Source organism: Hyperolius riggenbachi, chromosome 5 (assembly GCF_040937935.1).
Source record: "Hyperolius riggenbachi isolate aHypRig1 chromosome 5, aHypRig1.pri, whole genome shotgun sequence".
NCBI lineage: Eukaryota > Metazoa > Chordata > Amphibia > Anura > Hyperoliidae > Hyperolius > Hyperolius riggenbachi.
Genome location: NC_090650.1, coordinates 376689476 through 376708998, shown reverse-complemented (window position 1 = coordinate 376708998; position 19523 = coordinate 376689476). Strand labels below are relative to the sequence as shown.

The 19523-nt window shown below is 44.7% G+C and overlaps 1 protein-coding gene across 1 annotated transcript in view; it reads left to right on the top strand.

Moving 5' to 3' along the window:
* The window catches only part of OSGIN2 (oxidative stress induced growth inhibitor family member 2), a 53639-nt gene that overhangs the window by 21609 nt on the left and 12507 nt on the right, over window positions 1-19523 (top strand). Inside the window, exons 3-5 of the mRNA XM_068237609.1 lie at window positions 5602-5738; window positions 12243-12434; window positions 15725-15816. Coding sequence (XP_068093710.1) covers window positions 5602-5738; window positions 12243-12434; window positions 15725-15816 — 421 coding nt within the window. The remainder of the gene's footprint in view (window positions 1-5601; window positions 5739-12242; window positions 12435-15724; window positions 15817-19523) is intronic.

The following is a 19523-nucleotide window of genomic DNA, read 5'->3' as shown; positions in this document are numbered from 1 at the left end:
ACAGCCCTGTGTCCTGCTGTGTGAATGCTTCGCTTTCCCCTTCATCCTTCATTACCAATGTCGGCTGTCCTCATTATTATCTGTATCCAAACTGCTCCTGATTGATCCCATTGTCGGTTGGTCCAATGGGAATTTGCATTATGGGTACCCAGCATGATGTCCTACCATATTATTATACTGTATTGTGCATGGCTGAGGGAGACCTTTTAGGAATCCCCCCCCCCCCCTGAAAATCCCAGGTTTGCCCCTGCACAGGGTGCCCTCATGTGCTCTGGTCACTGACCTTCACAACCTCCAAACCTACCAATGTACCTCTCCCCATATTTGACATGTCAAACTCAATAAGTCCACCTATTCCCAGGGTTGTCTGTCTAAGGGCTTAGAAGCCTTTCTAAGCACTAGTGATGTGAAAAAGCTCTTTCTAATGCAATGCTATGGGGGCTTTTTATAAAATTCCATCACTGAAGTGTGATCACAGCTATAGCATTTCATTAGCAAGACCTTTTCAAATCACAAAGCACTCAGAAAAGCGCTCCTAGTGGGTTCCAGGCCTCAGACCGCCACAATGTCAGCCTGATCCTCCCGACATGTCTAAGGGGTGATCAAGCAGTTGGTTTTAATAAAGATCACAGTAAATATATGAAGATCACTACACTTTAGGACAAGAAACATTTATGTTGTGTTTTTCTCCTGGCGGACTCAAAGCGCCAGAGCTGCAGCCACTAGGGCGCGCTCTATAGGCAGTAGCAGTGTTGGGTAGTCTTGCCCAAGGTCTCCTCCTGAATAGGTGCAGGCTTACTGAATGAGAAGGAGCTGAGATTTGAACCTTGGTCTCATGTCAGAGGCAGAGCCCTTGACTAGTACACTCTCTCTAGAGATGACCCTGCTAACATGAGCATTGTAAACTCAACACTAGATGATGGAGCAGCTGTATTTAGTGTAAATATTTATTTCCCCAGAGCTATATCTAAAAAAAATAATAAAAAATTACTGTTTCCAAGAGTGTCAAGAGAAAATCCCCCAGTGCCATGAGCAAGTCCTTTTTGACTTCACAAGCTTCCTTATTGGTGCTTGACTATCATAGTTCACCGAGGAAATATTGTACCCTAATAGTGCTTTCCAAAGGTATTAAGAGCACGTGTAGATGTTTTTGTAGTTCATGCGTTTTTTTTTTTTTTTTTCACGTGTGGTCAGATTACTTGTAACCTCTTCCACCGTCTATCCCACTAGATGAAATGCCACACGGGGAGAGAAAATTGAGATTATGCTAGGAGATAAAGGAAGTTGGAAGAATATATGATTAGGAGGGCAGTATGTAGGAGGAATGTCCTTAAATAGGCAGCGTAAGCCGGGCTCAGCTGAGAGACTAACCAGCTGCCTCTGTGGAAAGAGGAAGCTTTAAATATAGGCTTTTTGACAGCAGAAAATTTCATAATAGACATTGCACTGGGAAGATATTGCCACACTGACTGGTCTGCAGGAGGGAATGCCCAAACAAAGAAAGGCCCAGTGCACACCAACAGTCTCTAGCAGATCTGCAAAACGCTAGAGGTTTTTGAAGCAGATTTCAGAGCATTTCTAGGAATGTATAGAGAATTTTTCTAAACATGCCTAGCGTTTTTGGAGCGTTTTTGTGTAGCAGATTACAAATATTGTTACAGTAAAGCTGTTACTGAACAGCTACTGTAACAAAAACGCCTGGAAAACCGCTCTGATCTAGCATTTTTCAGAGCTGTTTTCCACTTTCCTAATCTTTAACATTGAAGCAGAAATGCCTCAGAAATCTCAAAAAATGCTGCAGCTCCCGAGTTCACGTTTGTGGAAAAATGACCCGCTCTGGTGTGCACCAGCCCATTCACTTTCATTAGCCAAGCGGTTTTCCCGCTCTGCAAGCGTTTTTAAAAAAACGCTTCATAACCACTCTGGTGTGCACCAGCCCAAATATAGACAAAATCTTTCACAGAACATAACGTGAAAAGACCAGTCAGGAATACAAAAACTCTCCATGCATAGACCGTAGTAGAGCATTCCATAACTTGAACCAAACTGATGAATAGATTTCAGTGGTAGATAAACTCTAAAAAAGAACAAAAGAAAACATTGTGGATTGAGTGATACAAGAGATATCTGTGTGTTTAAGTAATGATGCCCCCTTTTGCCCTTTGGACAGATGTAATCCAACTCTGTTCAATCATAGCTGAACTAAGCCAGATGCATGCAGGATCCTGGAGAGTGAGGTCATTGGTTCCAGAACCCAAAAACCAAATTTAATCAGAACCACAAGCGATTTGCATATGCTTGGAACAAAAGCTACTTTACAGTGGCCGTCACTGGTCAGGGGGTTACTAATCTGCATTGCTTGCCACTTATGGCTGCAGTCTGTTCAGTTACCTTTAATGTAGACCAGGTTATTTAAGCTATGTGCACACTGTTAACCACCCTGACAGTATGATTGTTTTTGGGTCTACAAGTGGTACTTACTTATTTTCCACAAGCTTTTAGACCTTTAAAAGCAGAAAAAAAGCATACTACAATGATATCTGTGGCATCCCCTGTACTTACTCACCTCCTTTGGATCCAGCACCTCCATCCTCCGGGCAGTGCTATGCTCCTATAACGAGATCGCATTGTGTCATAATGACAACAAATGGCGGTCTCACCCGAGGGATCCAGAGTCTCCGAGTATCGGAAGAATGGCTGCATTCACCAGGGAGGTGAGTTGACATATGCACACACTGCATCGTCTCTCTACACCTCCTGGTGGCTACCCCAAGTCAGGTTCGGGATTTCCGGTCCTGGCTTCTTTTTTCCACCCCGAGCCTGATTCGGGGTTACCACTTAGGAGGTTAATTAATGTCACCCATAGCAATTGAGACCAGATTGCAAGTGCGACAGTTCTGTGCACAAGCGCATATCAACACATCTCTCACTTACAATAGAGCGTCTTGCACCATATCTGTGAAGGAGGGACCCCAGTGTGGTGCATGAATTGGTGTCTTCTGTGGGGTAGGGTAAAGAGGAGAACAAGGAGTCTGGTCATTGATGTTTTCAGATCTTAAAAGAAGCTTGGTGGGTAGGAGAGGGGCATCTGCACATGTGCTAGAGTCTTAGCTGAGCGACACAGCCTCGGAAGAAACACCGGGTGGCTCAAAATGGCCGTCAGGCTCCTTGTGATCCTTGTGCCTGCACCGACTGCACTAACCAGCAACGCTCTGTTTGTATGTGATGTTTTCTCTTTCCTAAATTTGAATATCAGCATCTTTGAATAAACAGCAAGCAACAGTGCCAGGTATACTTCCTTCATTCACTTTCCTGCCAGATTCCAAGCTAACTCCTCTCCAAATGATTATTCCAGTCCAGCTCCGTCTAATGTGTTTATGAGGCCTTAGAATCTTGAGCTATACAGGAGGTGTTGTATGGAAGTTTTTCAGGAAGCAAGATGGTAGCCCCCATGAAATGGACAACATGTAGTGCCGCTTAGGTCAGCAAGGTTAGATAACCGTGTGCACTAGTAAAACCATGGTATTAATGTACAGTATATTGAACATAGCAGAGATTAGTGAAGGAAAGTTTAGTTCACGTTTTTAAACTTCTTCTACTTCAACATTCTTCATACTGTCTGTTTATGTGAAGACTTGCTTACCACACTATATTTCCATTATTCCTCCTTTCTCATAGTTGAGTTTTGCTGGATTACTCGTTACCCACATGGTCATTGCCATCTTACCGAGAATGGCAGCACTATGTACAGCATCTTTGCATAATCATGTGCTCTTTTAATCTGCACACCTTGATATCTAAGGTATCTCTTATCAGTTCAGAAGGGAAATGAAATTCAGTTCTTTGAGAAGAAAGCAAAATGACTTTAATAACGAGGGGCTTTATATTTTTCATCAGCATTTTTTTTATTCTACACAGGGATTTTAGCAGTGGTAAGCTGGATATCTGTTTTTACTCTTATGTGTAAAAAAAAATAAAAAATAATAAAAAAAAAAAAAATTATATAATTATAAAGAAAGCCCTGGAAGATAACTGCTTTAGGACCACAGCCTCTGGCCCCTTTGAGAGCCAGAGACCTTTTTTCTTCCTTCCCATGTCCTGATCACTGTGATTGGCTAATAGCGATTAGGAGGTCAGACAATTGCTCCTGACCGATAGGAAGAAGCTCGTTCACTTCCTCCAGGAAGAGCGATTGGCTTTGGACCGCGATTAATCTACGCCACATCAGTTCTACTTACCTCAGTCCTGAAGCGGTTAATGAAGTTCCTAGTGAAGGAAAGTGATAGAACATTACCAGTAGGGACAGAGCAGCAGAAGAACTTTAAGGCCGGTTTAACACTATGCTGGTGCCGTGATGATTACTGCATCAATTTTCACATGGAGATACAGCGTTTGGAGAGGCACTCTCTATCATACAGACTGCAGGTGCAAAATGAAAAAATTGACAGGCAAATAAAATATTTCTCTCGCCCTTCCTCCGGTATCCCTCTGATGCAGTAGGCTCAGACGTGTGCACATCGGATCAACAGTGGAGCACAGCGTGACCAAGCGTCTAGCAAGACGCGAAACGGCCGTCGCGAGCCCCAACTGATGCCCGGCACCCCCACCTCCTACTCGCCACCACCAAACTGACCACCAGTTGTACGCACCAGTGGTATGTTACCCGAATTGATGTGATCACTTGGCAATAAATTTGAGGACGGAAGGTGCCCGGATGTTCTGTTCTTTTTCTTCCTGGTCACAATGATTACGGCATCACACACCTTCTTCATATGACCTTGTGGTAGAGTGCATTCCTCTGAGAACAGACTCTTTTCTTAAAAAAAAATTCTCAAAACCGCCAACTGCAAAGACGCCAGGACAGGTGAGTATTTTACCCTATAACCACCCTATCTCCCAAATCTGCCCTCCATTTAGACTGGGCGGGGGTTTGTTACATAACAGTACACGTAACAGTTATTTATTTGATGTTATTAAAGTGGAACTGAAGTGAGAGGTATACAGAGGCTGCCATATTTATTTCCTTTTAAACAATACCAGTTTCCCGGCAACCCTGCTGGTCTATTTCGATGCAGTAGTGTCTATTACCAGAAACCAGCATTCAGCTATTCTTCTCAGATCTGACAATAATGTCCGAAACACCTGAACTGCTGCATGCTTGTTCAGGGTCTAGGACTAAAAGTATTAGAGGCAGAGGATCAGCAGGACTGCCAGGCAGCTGGTATTGCTTAGATGGAAATAAATATGGAAGCCTCCATTTCCCTCTCGCTTCAGTTGTCCTTTAAACTAGCTGCGTGTGAATTTTCCATGATCCTTGCACAGTTTATCAGCTGATCCAACTGTCACTTTTTTAACACTTGCGATGCTTGTGTGATTTGTAACTCACCTAATGTATTAGTGTGCAGTATGTGTAGGCATACTGGGTGGTCCATTTTAATTACTTTTTCTGAGCTTAATTCAGCACCATGCATCACTTATCACCCAGTGCTTCACTAGCTATATATTCTTTGTTTATAGTCTCTTATTTACATTTTTTTTTTTTTTTGTAATCTATGGAAGACCATATTTGTTTTTTTTTTTTTTTGTAAATTTGTATTGCAGGGAATGGACCTTCTGGCATCTGTCTGTCCTACATGTTATCTGGTTACCGGCCATACCTGTGTCCTGATGCTCTACACCCTAATCCCATCCTCCACAGCAAGCTAGAGGAGGCGCGGCACCTTTCCATCCCAGAACAGGTACAAGCAATGGTCACATGATAACACCTGTCCTGTAATATGTCAGGAAGTGCTATCAATGAGGCTTAAAGGATCACTAAAGTAACACAATTGACTTCCATGTAATGGCAACAGAATAGAATCCTTGATCCACTTTGGGTCATTTTCCCAAAAAATGTCCATGTTGAATCCCAGCCAGGGCACTATCTGAATGGAGTTTGTATGTTCTCCCTGTGTCTGCGTAAGTTTCCTACGGGCACTCCAGTTTCCTCACACATCACAAAAACATACAGATAAGTTAATTGGGTCTAAATTGGTCCTAGATTTTGGTGGATGTATGATTGTAGTAGTGATACTGTGAAGCGCTGCGGAAGATGTCAGGATCTCTCTTGTAGAGAGTCCTGTTGGTTGCAGTGGAACTGCAACCTGGCAGTTCTGATTTCTCTGCATGCATTCAATTGCATAGTTTTTTGTTGCATTTGCAATAAGTGTCATTGCCATCTGCACTCACTCTGAGGTTTAGAGCAGCTTAGGATACTGTCATGAATACACCTATGGCTTATTGCAGCTGTCTTCCTTCGTCTGTTGTCTTATTCAGTGTGGTGAACAGCAGAAGCTCAGAGCTGCGGTCGCTCTGAGCAACCATTGTGTCTTGTTTATTCTGGCGGTTATTGGAAGCTCAGAGTTGCGGTCGCTCTTAGCACTCTTGCTCCCGGACTCTAGTCTACTGCTCCTGCTGTGATCTGTGTAGTCTCCTCCACAAGTGCATCGGCACTATTGCCTGATACTACCCAGCAACCTTTGTCTAGCTTATTGGGCTCTGGCTGTACTCCTGTCTTACCAGCCTCAGCCCCTATACCTTGCACGCTGAAGTCCTGCGGGGTAACCATAGTTGACTAGGCGTACTGGTCTCCTGTTCACGTGGTGGCTTGGCGTACAGGTGAAGAGTGTGATATTTGGCGTATAGAGGCTGAAGAAAGGCGAGAGATATGCCCGGTCTTACAATGCTTAAAGAGAGTCTGAAGCGAGAATAAATCTCGCTTCAGACCTCCTAGATAGCAGATGTGTGCCCCTGCTAAAACGCCGCTATCCCGCAGCTTAACGGGGGTCCCTTCACCCCCAAATCCCCTCCGTAAAGCGGGGGAGTGCTTCCACATTGGGGCAGGGCTAACCGCCTCAGCCCTGCCCCACGCGCGTCTGTCAGACGCGTATCTCCGCCTCTCCCCCGCCTCTCTTAGTCTTCCTTCACTGAGAGGGGCGGGGGAGAGGCGGCGATGCGCGTCTGATAGACGCGACTGGAGGAAGGGCTGCAGCCGTTAGCCCTGCCTCCAGGAAGACAAGATTTACGACCAAGACTACGACCAAGTCTTGCGGGGGTGGGTTTGGGGGTGAAGGGACCCCCGTTTAGCGGCGGTTTAGCAGGGGCACACATGCCCCTGCTAAGTATGAGCTCTGAAGCGAGATTTATTCTCGCTTCAGAGTCTCTTTAAAGGGATACTGTAGGGGTCGGGGGGGAAAATTAGTTGAACTTACCCGGGGCTTCTAACGGTCCCCTGCAGACATCCTGCGCCCAGGCAGCCACTCACAGATGCTCCAGCCCCGCCTCCGGTTCACTTCTGGAATTTCAGACTTTAAAGTCTTAAAACCACTGTGCCTGCGTTGCCATGTCCTCAATCCCGCTGATGCCACCGGGAGCGTACTGCGCAGACACAGACCATACTGGGGATAGAGGACACGGCAACGCAGGCGCAGTGGGTTTCAGACTTTAAAGTCTGAAATTCCAGAAGCGAACCGGAGGCGGGGCCAGAGCATCTGTGAGTGGCTGCGCAAGCACAGGATGTCTGCTGGGGACCATTACAAGCCCCGGGTAAGTTCAACTCCTTTTCCCCCGACCCCCCCCCCCTACAGTGTCCCTTTAATAATAACCTTAGTAAATCAGGGCCAGTGTGCCTTGGTAAGTAACCTGAGAACTGTCTGACACCCTCTAACAGCCAATCTAATTCGCCGCTTCCTTTTTGGACGTTTCATTATTCAGTCCAGCTTGGAATGCAGTCGCTTGAGTTGTGTTTTGTCTGTCTTTTTATAAATGAGCTGAAATGTTTCTCTTGTTTGGAGAATATGTGTAATGATAGGTGTCAGCAAGCACCGATATTCTGATTATTGGTGATCTGCAGTATCACCAATAATACAGATGCTATACCTGATTATGTGGTGATCTGCAGAATCACCAATAATGCAAGTATAGCGTGACACGGAATAATCGGATGCAAGAAGGTGCTTGGTGCAACAAAGTAACTCTAGGGCACAGAAATGCAAGCTCCAGCAAGCTGGAACAGCGGACAACAATGATATACAGTATGAATCACACGTTTGTGGAAAGATCCACCACACAGTAATTCCTCAGAGGTGTGGTTACCTCTGAATGGGAACCCCGTGTGTGAGATCCTCCAAAAGATGTAACTGAGGAATCTCAGCCTCTAGCAGCAAGGGTTTGCTAGTGGCGGTCGTCTCAAAGAGGCAAGCCTCTGATAGAACCCTACAGTGGGAGACGTTCCACTGAAGGGAGAAAGGTCAGACAAAATGAGGTTCGGCAACAGATCAGGCGGCAGCAGTACAGAAACGTGAGACAAGAGAATAGTCGTAAACCAAGCCAATAGTTGATAACGGTACGCGCTGGCGAAGTACAGAATCAGGAAGCAGAAGAATAGTCAAAACAGGCACTGAATCATACACAGTAAATCAAGACAGTATAATATGTGTATATATTGGCGATGAACCAATATATAACACAATATCAAATACAAGGCTGACTAGATGTGACAAGAGCCGGGGTCCTGCCGGATTATCACAGGGGAACTGACTAGGTCTGAGTGATGACACTGGGTATCGCAAACACAGACGAAGTGCTACTGAAAAGCACTTCCTTAAATACTGCCTGGGAAAGGAGTCTCCACCCAAGCAGCAACCAATCAGAGCAGGCTAAAACGTCAGCTGACCTCCAGGTCAGCTGACCCGCTTTCTGGGAGCATAAAGGCGTGTCTGGCGTGCGCGCGCACCCCCTAGAGGCACACTGACAGAGCCCTGGTGAGCAGCATGCTGGTGAGTTTGGCACTATGTGCTCGGATGGTTTTGCGCAACTGATGCGGACGAATTTCCGCATCCCGCGTTGGACCGTATTTCCGCATTCCGTCCGGCGATGCGGATTTTTCGTTACAATATGACTCCAGTCAGCGCAGGTGGAGGAACATGGCTGCCTGTAATGTGTCTGGCTACTGTGACCTGATGCACCTATGGGACCAATTAGTCTCTTGCTTGCTTTCAAGAATACTTTAGTAAGAGAGTCTATCCAGAGATTCCCACAAATAACTGGGGAATAGAGACCAATTTGCTTCTGAAGGAATCCAGCTGAGGATTTGTTTTCTTGCCTACAATTCTCCTTTGCTCAGACCTCTGAGGTGTGGAGCTCTTCTGTAGAACCCGGAACATCTTCCTTTGTGTGACCCAGTGAAGCATGCGTATATGTTGGGGCGCAGGGTGAGCCGAATGACTGCTGCCTGTAATGCCGGCGGTGTTAAATACTATTCCCCCTTATAGGAACTCCAGAGGGAGATGTAATTCTGGGTCTGGCGATACCCGGATCCCTGAATTACTCTTGTGTGGGGTGCACATCATAGCATTGCTGCTGTGAGGGTACCCAGGTTCAGCACTGTGCGCCGAAGTTACCTGCTTGGCCAGTGAGGCCCTTTCCTCCATCTTCTAACCTCTCCTCATAAGCTCAGCAGAGTGTGCTCCTTCCTGGTGTGGCTGCGACAGGTGTGGTTCTTGCCACAGTGGACTGAGTTCTTCCAACATTTACTTTGGAGAATTCACTAGGTGGAGCAGGACACTGAAGATGCTTATCATTTTGCCCTGTGACCGATTTCCTGCATGTCTAGCTATAACAGTATACTGAGATCTCTGAAAATCCTCCCTAGTAAATGCCATGAGTTTACTTATACCCCTTCTAGTATCAGATATGGAGTTTTTTCATTACTGTACTATTTGTAAAGTTCTGACATCTTCTACAGAGTCTGCAGTCATGGCCCTAACTGTCCCTCAGAGGCGCTAGCAAACTAATCTCTGCTATACTTGTAGTATAGTTTAACTATCAGGCTCAGCTCAGTTTACTTTTTGTTAGCTTTATTCTTTATTTATTTGCGGGAAGGGGGGGGGGGTTATATGAGGAAACTGAGTGTCCCATGCAAACAGAGGTGCAGGTTGTGCCCTAGCCAAGATTTGGGAGTATAAATAGAGGTGTCACCTCATCAGCTGGGCTCCAGGAGAAGCTGCAAATAGTAAAATATTGGTAATGTAAGTTCTCAGTCTTTTTTACTATATATTACTCTAAACCAGTGATGGCTAACCTTGGCACTCCAGCTGTGACAAAACTACAAATCCTATCACGCCTCTGCCTCCTTGAGTTATGCTTAGAGCTGTCAGAGTATTGCAATGCCTCATGGGACTTTTAGTTCCACCACAGCTGGAGTGCCAAGGTTAGCCATCACTGCTCTAAACCTTGTTGCTGGTGCCTAAAAAAATGATGTAGAAACCATACTGGCACTGGATACAATTATGCAGCAGCCTGGGGAGAAATACCTGGATCAACCCTAAAGTCCAGTATACAGGTCAGTCGGCTAATAAGCAAAAAAAAAAATGCAAAGTTATCGCTATTCTCCCCCCCCCCCCCCCCCCCCCCATTGCTATCACCAGTTCAGTCCGGCATCTATTCACCGGTAGATTTAAAACACTAGTTCCAACAAGCTCCAGCTCCCTCCGCCCTTCATGGCAATGCACTTCCTATTGGCATGTGGAACGTGCTGTGTCTCCCTTTTTCTGCCTGCCTCTCTCACTGCAAAACTACGGAGAGAACTGGGAAACAAAATCGCATAGTGCAGACCACGCCCAATGTTGACTACACTAAGACTCACTTATGAGAGATTTTCTTTATTTCGTGTATGAAACTCATCCCTGTTGTTGGTGCCTAACCACAATCCCTTCACCCCACCCTAATGTACCATATGTGATAAACGTGTGTATGTACAGTACAAAACATTAATAACCAGGCTGTTTTACACTTAATGGACTGCTACTGATTATAGACCGTAAAACATTTGAATGTTTAAATTTAAAAGAAAACCATGGGATACTTAAAGAGAAACTGTGACCAAGGATTGAACTTCATCCCAATCAGTAGCTGATACCCCCTTTCCCATGAGAAATCTTTACCTTTTCTCAAATTGATCATCAGGGGGCTCTGTATGGCTGATATTGAGGTGAAGCCCCTCCCACAGTGTGATGTCAGGACCATGGAGCTGGCATCACCCTGTGGGAGCCTTGTTGCATTGTGGGACATAACAGCTGTTTCCAACTGCCAAAAAAAAGCAAGCAGCAGCTACTTCCACTGACATCACCTGCCAGCAGTAAAAATGTCACCATGTGATTAAATGTCAGAATGTAAATCAGGGAGAGGAAATATTTTACAATAGGCAATCACTGACTAAATTATTTTTACATAATTCTTGTAAAAATTAAGCACTTTTGTTCACTACGTTATTTTCACTGGAGTTCCTCTTTAAAGTCATTTTAGGAGTAGGATAAATATAATTATATAACGTTCTAATCCATTTATTTTCACTTTAAGCCCCCCATGACACACACACCACACACACCCTAATGTTTAATCAGAACGACCCTTTTGTGTCTTGGAATGTTATTCATTTAATAGCTTGCACTCTCTAAATAATGATAGTTGTAGCTGATCGACTACAATTGTTTATATCCATTTAATACATAGCAGCATTGGGTGATCAAATCACCACTTGGGCAACTGATAGCTGAAATGTACACAGGTGTCTATTAGACGCCTACGATTACAGCACCCAAAGGACCTGATTGGACCTGTATAGACTATAGTAAAGGACATGTAGCTAATAGTCTTGTGTCTGTATCCTGTGATTTATAGGTACTTTTGCATTTCACAGTGCCTCAACTTTTCCTTCAATAGTATATTAGTAAACTGTAGTTTTCTGGGAACATATGATCTGTTGTACACAATCCAGGATTGCCCACGACATCCCAGCAGTTCATTTATGAATTAAATTGCCAAACTATTCATCTGTGGACTTCTCCACTGGTCATATTGTCTCATCTCACAGAGTTTGTATGTTCTCTCTGTGTCTGCGTGGGTTTCCTCCGGGCACTCCGGTTTCCTCCCACATTCCAAAAACATACGGATAAGTTAATTGGCTCCGCCTAAAAAAAAAAATTGGCCCTACACTACAGTACTTACACTACATAATATAGACATATGGCAATGGTAGGGATTAGATTGTGAGCTCCTTTGAGGGACAGTTAGTGACAAGATATATATATATATATATATATATATATATATATACACTGTGCAGCACTGCGTAATATGTCGGCGCTATATAAATACTAAATAATAATAATAATAATCTCTGATCTTTTATGGTGTTTTTGTAGGATCTGGAATACTTGTGTGAAGGACTGGAAGGACGCTCCTCTAATCCTGTGGCCGTATTGTTCGACACACTCCTTCATCCCAATGCAGACTTTGGGTACGATTACCCATCTGTTCTACAGTGGAAGCTGGAACAAGAACACTATATTCCTCATATACTCCTCGGCAAGGGGCCTCCTGGTGGAGCATGGCATGTGAGTGGCCAGTGTTCATTTATAAGGCAGCTGGGCTGAGAATGAGGTAGTCGGTCAGATGCCCTCAAGGTGTAGCTGTAGAATGACTGGAGTCACAAGAGAGGTCCATTGTTTTCTTGGCTCGTTACAACTGTCCTCACATTGGAAGTGCTCATAGAAGTGTTTGTATAGAAGCCAAGCTTAGAACCTCTTGTACAGCTCTAGGAATGCTGCCATGAAGTCCAAGGATTTCAGAATAGATTCTGCTGCTCAGGTCCTCCATGTGTTCTGTCTGTCCACATTGTCCTAATCTCTCCCCTGCAGCAAGAGCGCTGTAAAAAACGCGCAGGAGATTTCGGCGCAGCCAGCGCCACCATAGGTCGTAATGGGAATTACGGCTATAGCGGCGCTCAGTGAGTGATTTGGGTGCTGTCAGAAGACGGAGCACAAATGACTATAAAAACACTGTAGTTCAGCCGCCAGCAATAGCTGGAAACCGAATTGCTTCTCTCCCCCACTATCCATGGCGGCCTGTAGGGGGAATAATAATTACTTCCAGGACTTGTGCGGGAGCAGGGTACACCATTTATCAGCTTTCCTGAAATCTCTTGGCGGCTATGTAATAGGTACGCCCTGCACCATGCGTTTTTCCTGTTTGAGCTTTTAGATAATGTTCAAAAAGCAGCAGCCTTGTTTGAAGCTCTTAACACCCTTCTTTTGTCAGCAATGTTATACTGTGGAGGGCTGCATCCCCCCCCCCGCCCCCCCGTGAGCCTCAGTTTCTCTGGAAATAGTCCCGGCTGGCGGCTGGGAGCATGGCCACAGTCGCGTACAGGACTGAATTGCACATGCTCAGGGCATAGAAAGGAATACAAAATCTGGGTCAAAATTCCCAACCAGAGCAGGGTCTGGGCATTGTCGAGAACTATTTCTAGAAAACTGGTGACTGGGGGGGGGGGGGGGGGAGAGAACACGCTCTTCCACTGGATAACATTTCTGACAAAAGTAAGTTCTCCTCCTTTTTTAAGTTAGCCAAGTATGAATCCAGGCTAGCACACCATTCAAGTTGCAATGGTCTTCTTTATTGCTACATCAGCACATAAAAGTGACAATTGTTTCGGGGCCTACAATACACCTCAAAGTGCACATCAATTATATACTCTTAGGTGGATATCCACCCATGGCAATCATAGATACCCAGAACCTCCCCTTCTCCTTGCATCACCTTCAATTAACTGAGTAAACAATGCACAAAACTGTTCTAAACATCAGATAATCAACATGTCAGCATAAATAATACAGTTACCCCTATCTTGCATATACATGTAAAGCCGTGTAGGTGCTAAAATCATAGCTAGATGCTGCTATGTAGAGCGCTCACCCACCTCTCCAGTATGTCAATCAGTGTCCAAAGGAGCAGAATCGGTCATCCTTCAAATTCAATAGGTTCCCTGTTGGCGCCATGGCTGCACCAACCGTTAACAAGCGCAGAGAAGGCAAAGTTCCAATGTCCTCCCGGCCCTCTCTTCTGCCTTTTTTAAGTTAGGACATCCTGTAAGCCTCCTACACACTAGGCTAAACATGGCAGAGGTGGCCTCTGCTGAGAATCTAAAATGTGTACTCCTGCCTCTACGTGTTGATGAAAGATTAGAATTCTAGAACATCTTGGGCAAGTGCATCATTCCCCATTCTTAACCCGGCCCGCCTGAGGTAGTTTTATCATGACTTACACCTTCATTGCTCCTCCTCGATCCATAGCAACAGAATGCATAGCTTAAAGAGAACCTAAACTGAAAATAAAAAGTCAAAACAACTATACACAGGTCATACTTACCCCCTGTGTAGTCTACTCCTCAATCTTTTTCTCCTCTCCTGTGTCCCATTTGCCCACTGTGATCAATGGAATTCTCCATCCTACATTTTAAAAATGGCCATTACCCCATAACAGCTTCCTGGTCAGCACACTGTTAAACTGTAATATCGCCCACCTGAGCCATAGGGAAACATGGACATTACCTTGCACATTCAGTTGTAACTGACAGCTGCTGATGTATAACTGACAGTAACTGGTATATTTCAGTTCTGACAAAATATTGTCAGAAGTGGAAGGGATCACTGTAATAAGAAAATGGTGAGCTTCTGCGAGGAACAGACTGTGAGGTTAATATGTAATATTCATTTGCAGCTACGTCATGTGTTTATTTAAAAATAATTTTACTCACTTCATGTTCCCTTTAACTATAGCTCAGCAATAGCTCTGTATAGCACTCAGACCCCACGCTGTCACTTGAGGGATCAAGCCCCGGTCCTTCTGTGACCCCTATTGTGCAGGTGTATGCACCTTTAGTTTTAAGCTGGCCACTAACGGTCCAATTTCTAGCGAAAAATCGTTCGATCGATCAGAAATTCTGATCGGACGAAAAATCGTTCACTACGCCATCACCTAACCAATCATTGCTTCCTATCTATCACGACCACCAAGAAAATCCAAATTTTCGTTAGACGAAAATTCATTCGGGCGACATTTTTTTCAATCGTTCATAATCAATTGTGTCCACAAATGGAGATTATTTACAACCCATCCGATCAGAATTTCTGATCGCTCGAACGATTTTTCGCTAGAAATTGGACCGTTAGTGGCCAGCTTTAGAGTCCTTTTTCCCACCTTGCTCATCTGGCCTCTATTTGCCCAGAACTGTACATAAAGAGGCAATTGAGATAGGAAAGTCGGGGGATCTTGACTGGGGGACAGTTTGTTGCTTTCCAGTTTGCACATAGTGTTGTGACTTTTCTGTCCATCTTTGAAATGTTTAACTGTCTGCTGAGTAAACTGGAAAGATTATTTTTTAATACCACAAAATAATAAAACGACTGGTCTGTGTTTATCACAACTGACTGCACAGAGTTTATAATTTTTCTGCAAAACTAGAATGTTCCTTTAACCAAGTTCTGTTGTTGTCTTCTAAACTCCTAAATAGGAAAATTCATTAGTGATGGGTTACTGCTCATCACATCAACGCTCTTTGCTTTAGTAAGGTAACACAAAATATACCTGTAACTAATGCAAATAAAAGCCATATGTTCTCTTCATGTACCTGTAAAACGAGCATATGGTGTGAAATGTCTATTAAAGTGATTGCTATGGTAACACGTGGTCACAGCTTGTTTCTTGCATCAATCACTGTGCTAGAGTTGTACTTCAGTGTTTTTCGCAATGCACCTGAACAGAAGGTGGTGACTAGGGAAGTTATGTGAAATACTGCAGGGGCCTACATTTTCTCATGCAAATCACTTTTACTTTCCCCCCCCAGGATATGGAAGGATCCATTCTGACTCTTAGCCTTGGTGATTGGATGGAATTACCTGGACTTAGTTTTAAAGACTGGGTTTCGGGTAAGAGGAGGTAAGCGACTGAGGCCATGTGGTAAACAAGTTCTCATCTCTTGTAGATTGTATTTGTATGAATGTTTAAAATGTTGTAATAGAAGTTAGATGGTCAAATTTTTTTTTTTTTTTTTTTTTTTAATTTGGGTAATATTTTGGTGTGGGAAATAAACAGTTAATTTTTAATGTTAATATATGTGTAAATTGTAATGTAAAAAATATATGTAGATGTAGTTTTACTATTTGGCCACAAGATGGCCACCTTGAGTTTTTTTTTTCTCCTTGTGCTTCTCGCTAAGCGGAAGCACAAGGGGAACGCGAAAAATTTTACGTGCAGAAAGACTGAAGCCTCTAGTAAGATCGCTTCGGTTTTTCTGCTGGGGACACGGATCGGTGATCGGGAACCATGTTCCCGTTCACTGATCCCAGGGCTATCGGGGGACAGCACGGGGGAGCGCCCGCGATCGAGCGTGGCACTGCAGCAGAGCAGCCGCCCGGACGTGACCTTCACGTCCGGGTGGCGAAAATGGTTAAAGTAACAGTTGCCTGTCTGTCCTGCTAATCATGCCGGCATCAGTAGCGTCTTCACACACTTGAAACAAGCATGCAGCTAATTTTGCCAAATTTTTGTCAGAAACCACTGACCTTCATGTTTGTTCAGGATCTATGGCTAAAGCAGCTCATAAACTGGTCGATTTCAGCCATTGATCGATTCTATGGAATCGATCGATCGGAAATTAATTCTATCAAATCCATTGATCAATTTGTAGCCGATTTCGATCGATTTGAACTATCTGACAGGGTGGAAAATCTAGGTCGATCTGCTAGAAGCAGATAGTCGGCCCATAGAGTTGCATTGGATCTAATGGTCCAATAATGCTTTTAGATCGATTTCCAATAGATTTCATTCTGAACTCTATTGGAAATCTAGTGTGTGGCAAACATCAGATTCCTGTCAGATTCGACTTGACAGACATCTGATAGAAATCTATCGGATGGTCGAATCTGCTGCAAATCTATACGCGTATGGCCACCTTTACAGTATTATAGGCAGAGGATCAGCAGGACAGCCAGACAACTAGAATTGTTTAAAAATATGTCGGCCACCATATCCCTCTCACTTCAGGATCCCTCTAAAAAATGTATTGCACATTACGAATGTTGTTAGGTAGCCACTGTATCACCTCCTTGTACATAGTGTGGCAGGTAGAGAGAGTCTGGGAGGGAGAGAGTCAGGCAAGGAGAGGTGCAAGATTTCTCTCCTCTGCGCTGCCATTTTAACAAATCCACTCCTGGAATTGGTGTTCACCCTGAGGGCTCGTTTCCACTATCGCGAATCCGCATGCGTCCAACGCATGCGGATTCGCACATGTAATGCAAGTGGATGGGCCTGTTTCCACTGTAGCGTTGTTGAGGTGCGTTTTTTTCAGCTGTGAAAAAACGGCCAAAAGAGCCGCAGAATTTGCATGCGAGTGGAATGCATGCGAATCGCAGGCAATGTATTTAATAGGGAAATTGCATGCGTTTTTTTCTTACGCGTTTTTTTACGCAATTGCGCATAGGAACCAAAGTAAATTAACACAGGCAGTGACATGGTTAAAAAACGCATATAGCCTAACCTATGCGTAATCGCGTAAAATAACGCGTAAAAAAACCCGCACCTGCATGAGATTTCATCAGTGGTGGAATCCAGGCGATTCCGCACCGCAATAGTGGAAACGAGCCCTGAGAGCGGTGCTAAGGTGAGAAATAAAAGGATCATCAGCTGAGCCCACACCTGTCCTACTCTGGGAAGCACATGGTGTACTGGACTGAGCAGACCAAAAATGTATTAGACCCAGTGCACACCAAAAACCTCTAGCAGATCTGAAAAACGCTAGAGGTGTTTGAAGCAGATTTCAGAGCGATTCTTGGCATGTATAGAGACTTTCTCTAAACATGCCTAGCGTTTTTTGGAGCGGTTTTGTGTAGCAGATTACAGATATTGTTACAGTAAAGCCGTTACTGAACAGCTACTGTAACAAAAAACGCCTGGAAAACTGCTCTGATCTAGCGTTTTCAGAGCGGTTTTCCACTTTCCTACTCTTTAACATTGAGGCAGAAACTCCTCATAAATCTAAAAAATGCTGCAGCCACCGTGTTTACATTTGTGGAAAAAACGAACCTCTCTGGTGTGCACCATCCCATTCACTTTCATTAGTCAAGTGGTTTCCCCCTGCAAGCTTTTTTTTAAAAAAAAACTCTTCAGAACCGCTCTGGTGTGCACCAGCCTTTACTTGTGATGTAAGAGACTTGTATTTTCTGTTCTGTTTTGTTTTGGGGCAAACGGTAGGCGTGCCCTCAGTAGGAAGGACTCTCATATTTAAGTTGTATATGGCTGCCCATCTAATGGCAAGATCTTTGTGCTGTTGCAGGCAGTGGTTGTGTTTTTTTTGTTTTTTTTATTTTAATTCTGCATTTTTATAATAAAAATGGTGCTCCCCCCTCCCACCAGCCAATCACAGCGATTGACTCTCATAGACATCAGCTTATGAGAGCCAACGGCTCTCTGAGCCTCCCAGGGGGACAGCCGAGTGACACAGCTGTCCCCAGTTCAACGCTGCTATAGATTACAGCGCTATACAGTGTAAATAGACGGCGGTCTTGCCATCTAACAGTCTCCTAGCGGTGATCGCCGCGGGGAGACTGATGACTAGGCAGAGCTCGGTCATTCAAGCGGGGATGATCCCCCAGGACTTGACGCTAATTGACGTTACGCGGTCCTGGGGAAGCCGCCGCATTCACGCCAATTGGCATGACGCGGTCGTAAAGAGGTTAAAGACAAAATTAACCACTTCCGGGTTTCGGGTGGTTTTGCTGATCTGTGCTGCGGGGGCTCTTCAGCCCGCAGCACAGATCAGATAGCAGCCAGGGCGATCAGACTCCACCCCCTGCCCCCCCCCCCCGCGTGTTTACATTTACCCTGCAAGCCGCGATCGGAGGCTCGCAGGGTGTTCACGGAGACACCCTCTGTGAACTGACATGGAACTGCCGCTCTTTCCATGGAAACCACTTCAGGATTCAGGGGCGTACTTATGCGTACGCTGAGTCCTGAAGTGGTTAAACTATTTATAAAATCAAAACCCAAACTGAAGCTTTGTTAAAGGTTTTAGTCATTTTAAAAGCTACTAATGGCATTCACTATTCTGTTAAAATAATATGCCCCATGCAGGGGCGACCCTACCATGAAGCTGACTGAATGGCGTGATTCAGGGCAGCAGGCTGTAGGGGGCAGCATCAGCTCTACACTCAGCTAATCTATTTCAGTCTCCCTCTCTGCTCTGCTGCTTCTGCCTGACTCACAAAGTTTGCCTGCTGTGAGTCTGTGTGTGCTGACACGGCCCTAAATTTAAATATGCAATGTTCATTGTTAGCCTCATCTCTTTGTCCAGTTCTGCTCCCTGGTCTTCCTGCTGTGCAGATAAGCCCCAGTTTATTTCTGTGCATGTATGACTGAGGAAAGCATGCTGTGTGAATTTGCTGCAGTGTTTTCCTGGGGTTGAGGGTGTATCCTCACAAGTTTGCTGCCCTGGCACCATGTTGCTCTTTCTCCCATGGAATAACTGGAGAGGGAGTCAGGGAAGCATTGGAAATATAACCACTAACCCTACCAACTTTACTTTCTGTATAACGTCCAGTCTGAGACTCTCCTGGAAAAGCAAACAAATGTTCCAGAACTCTGCATTC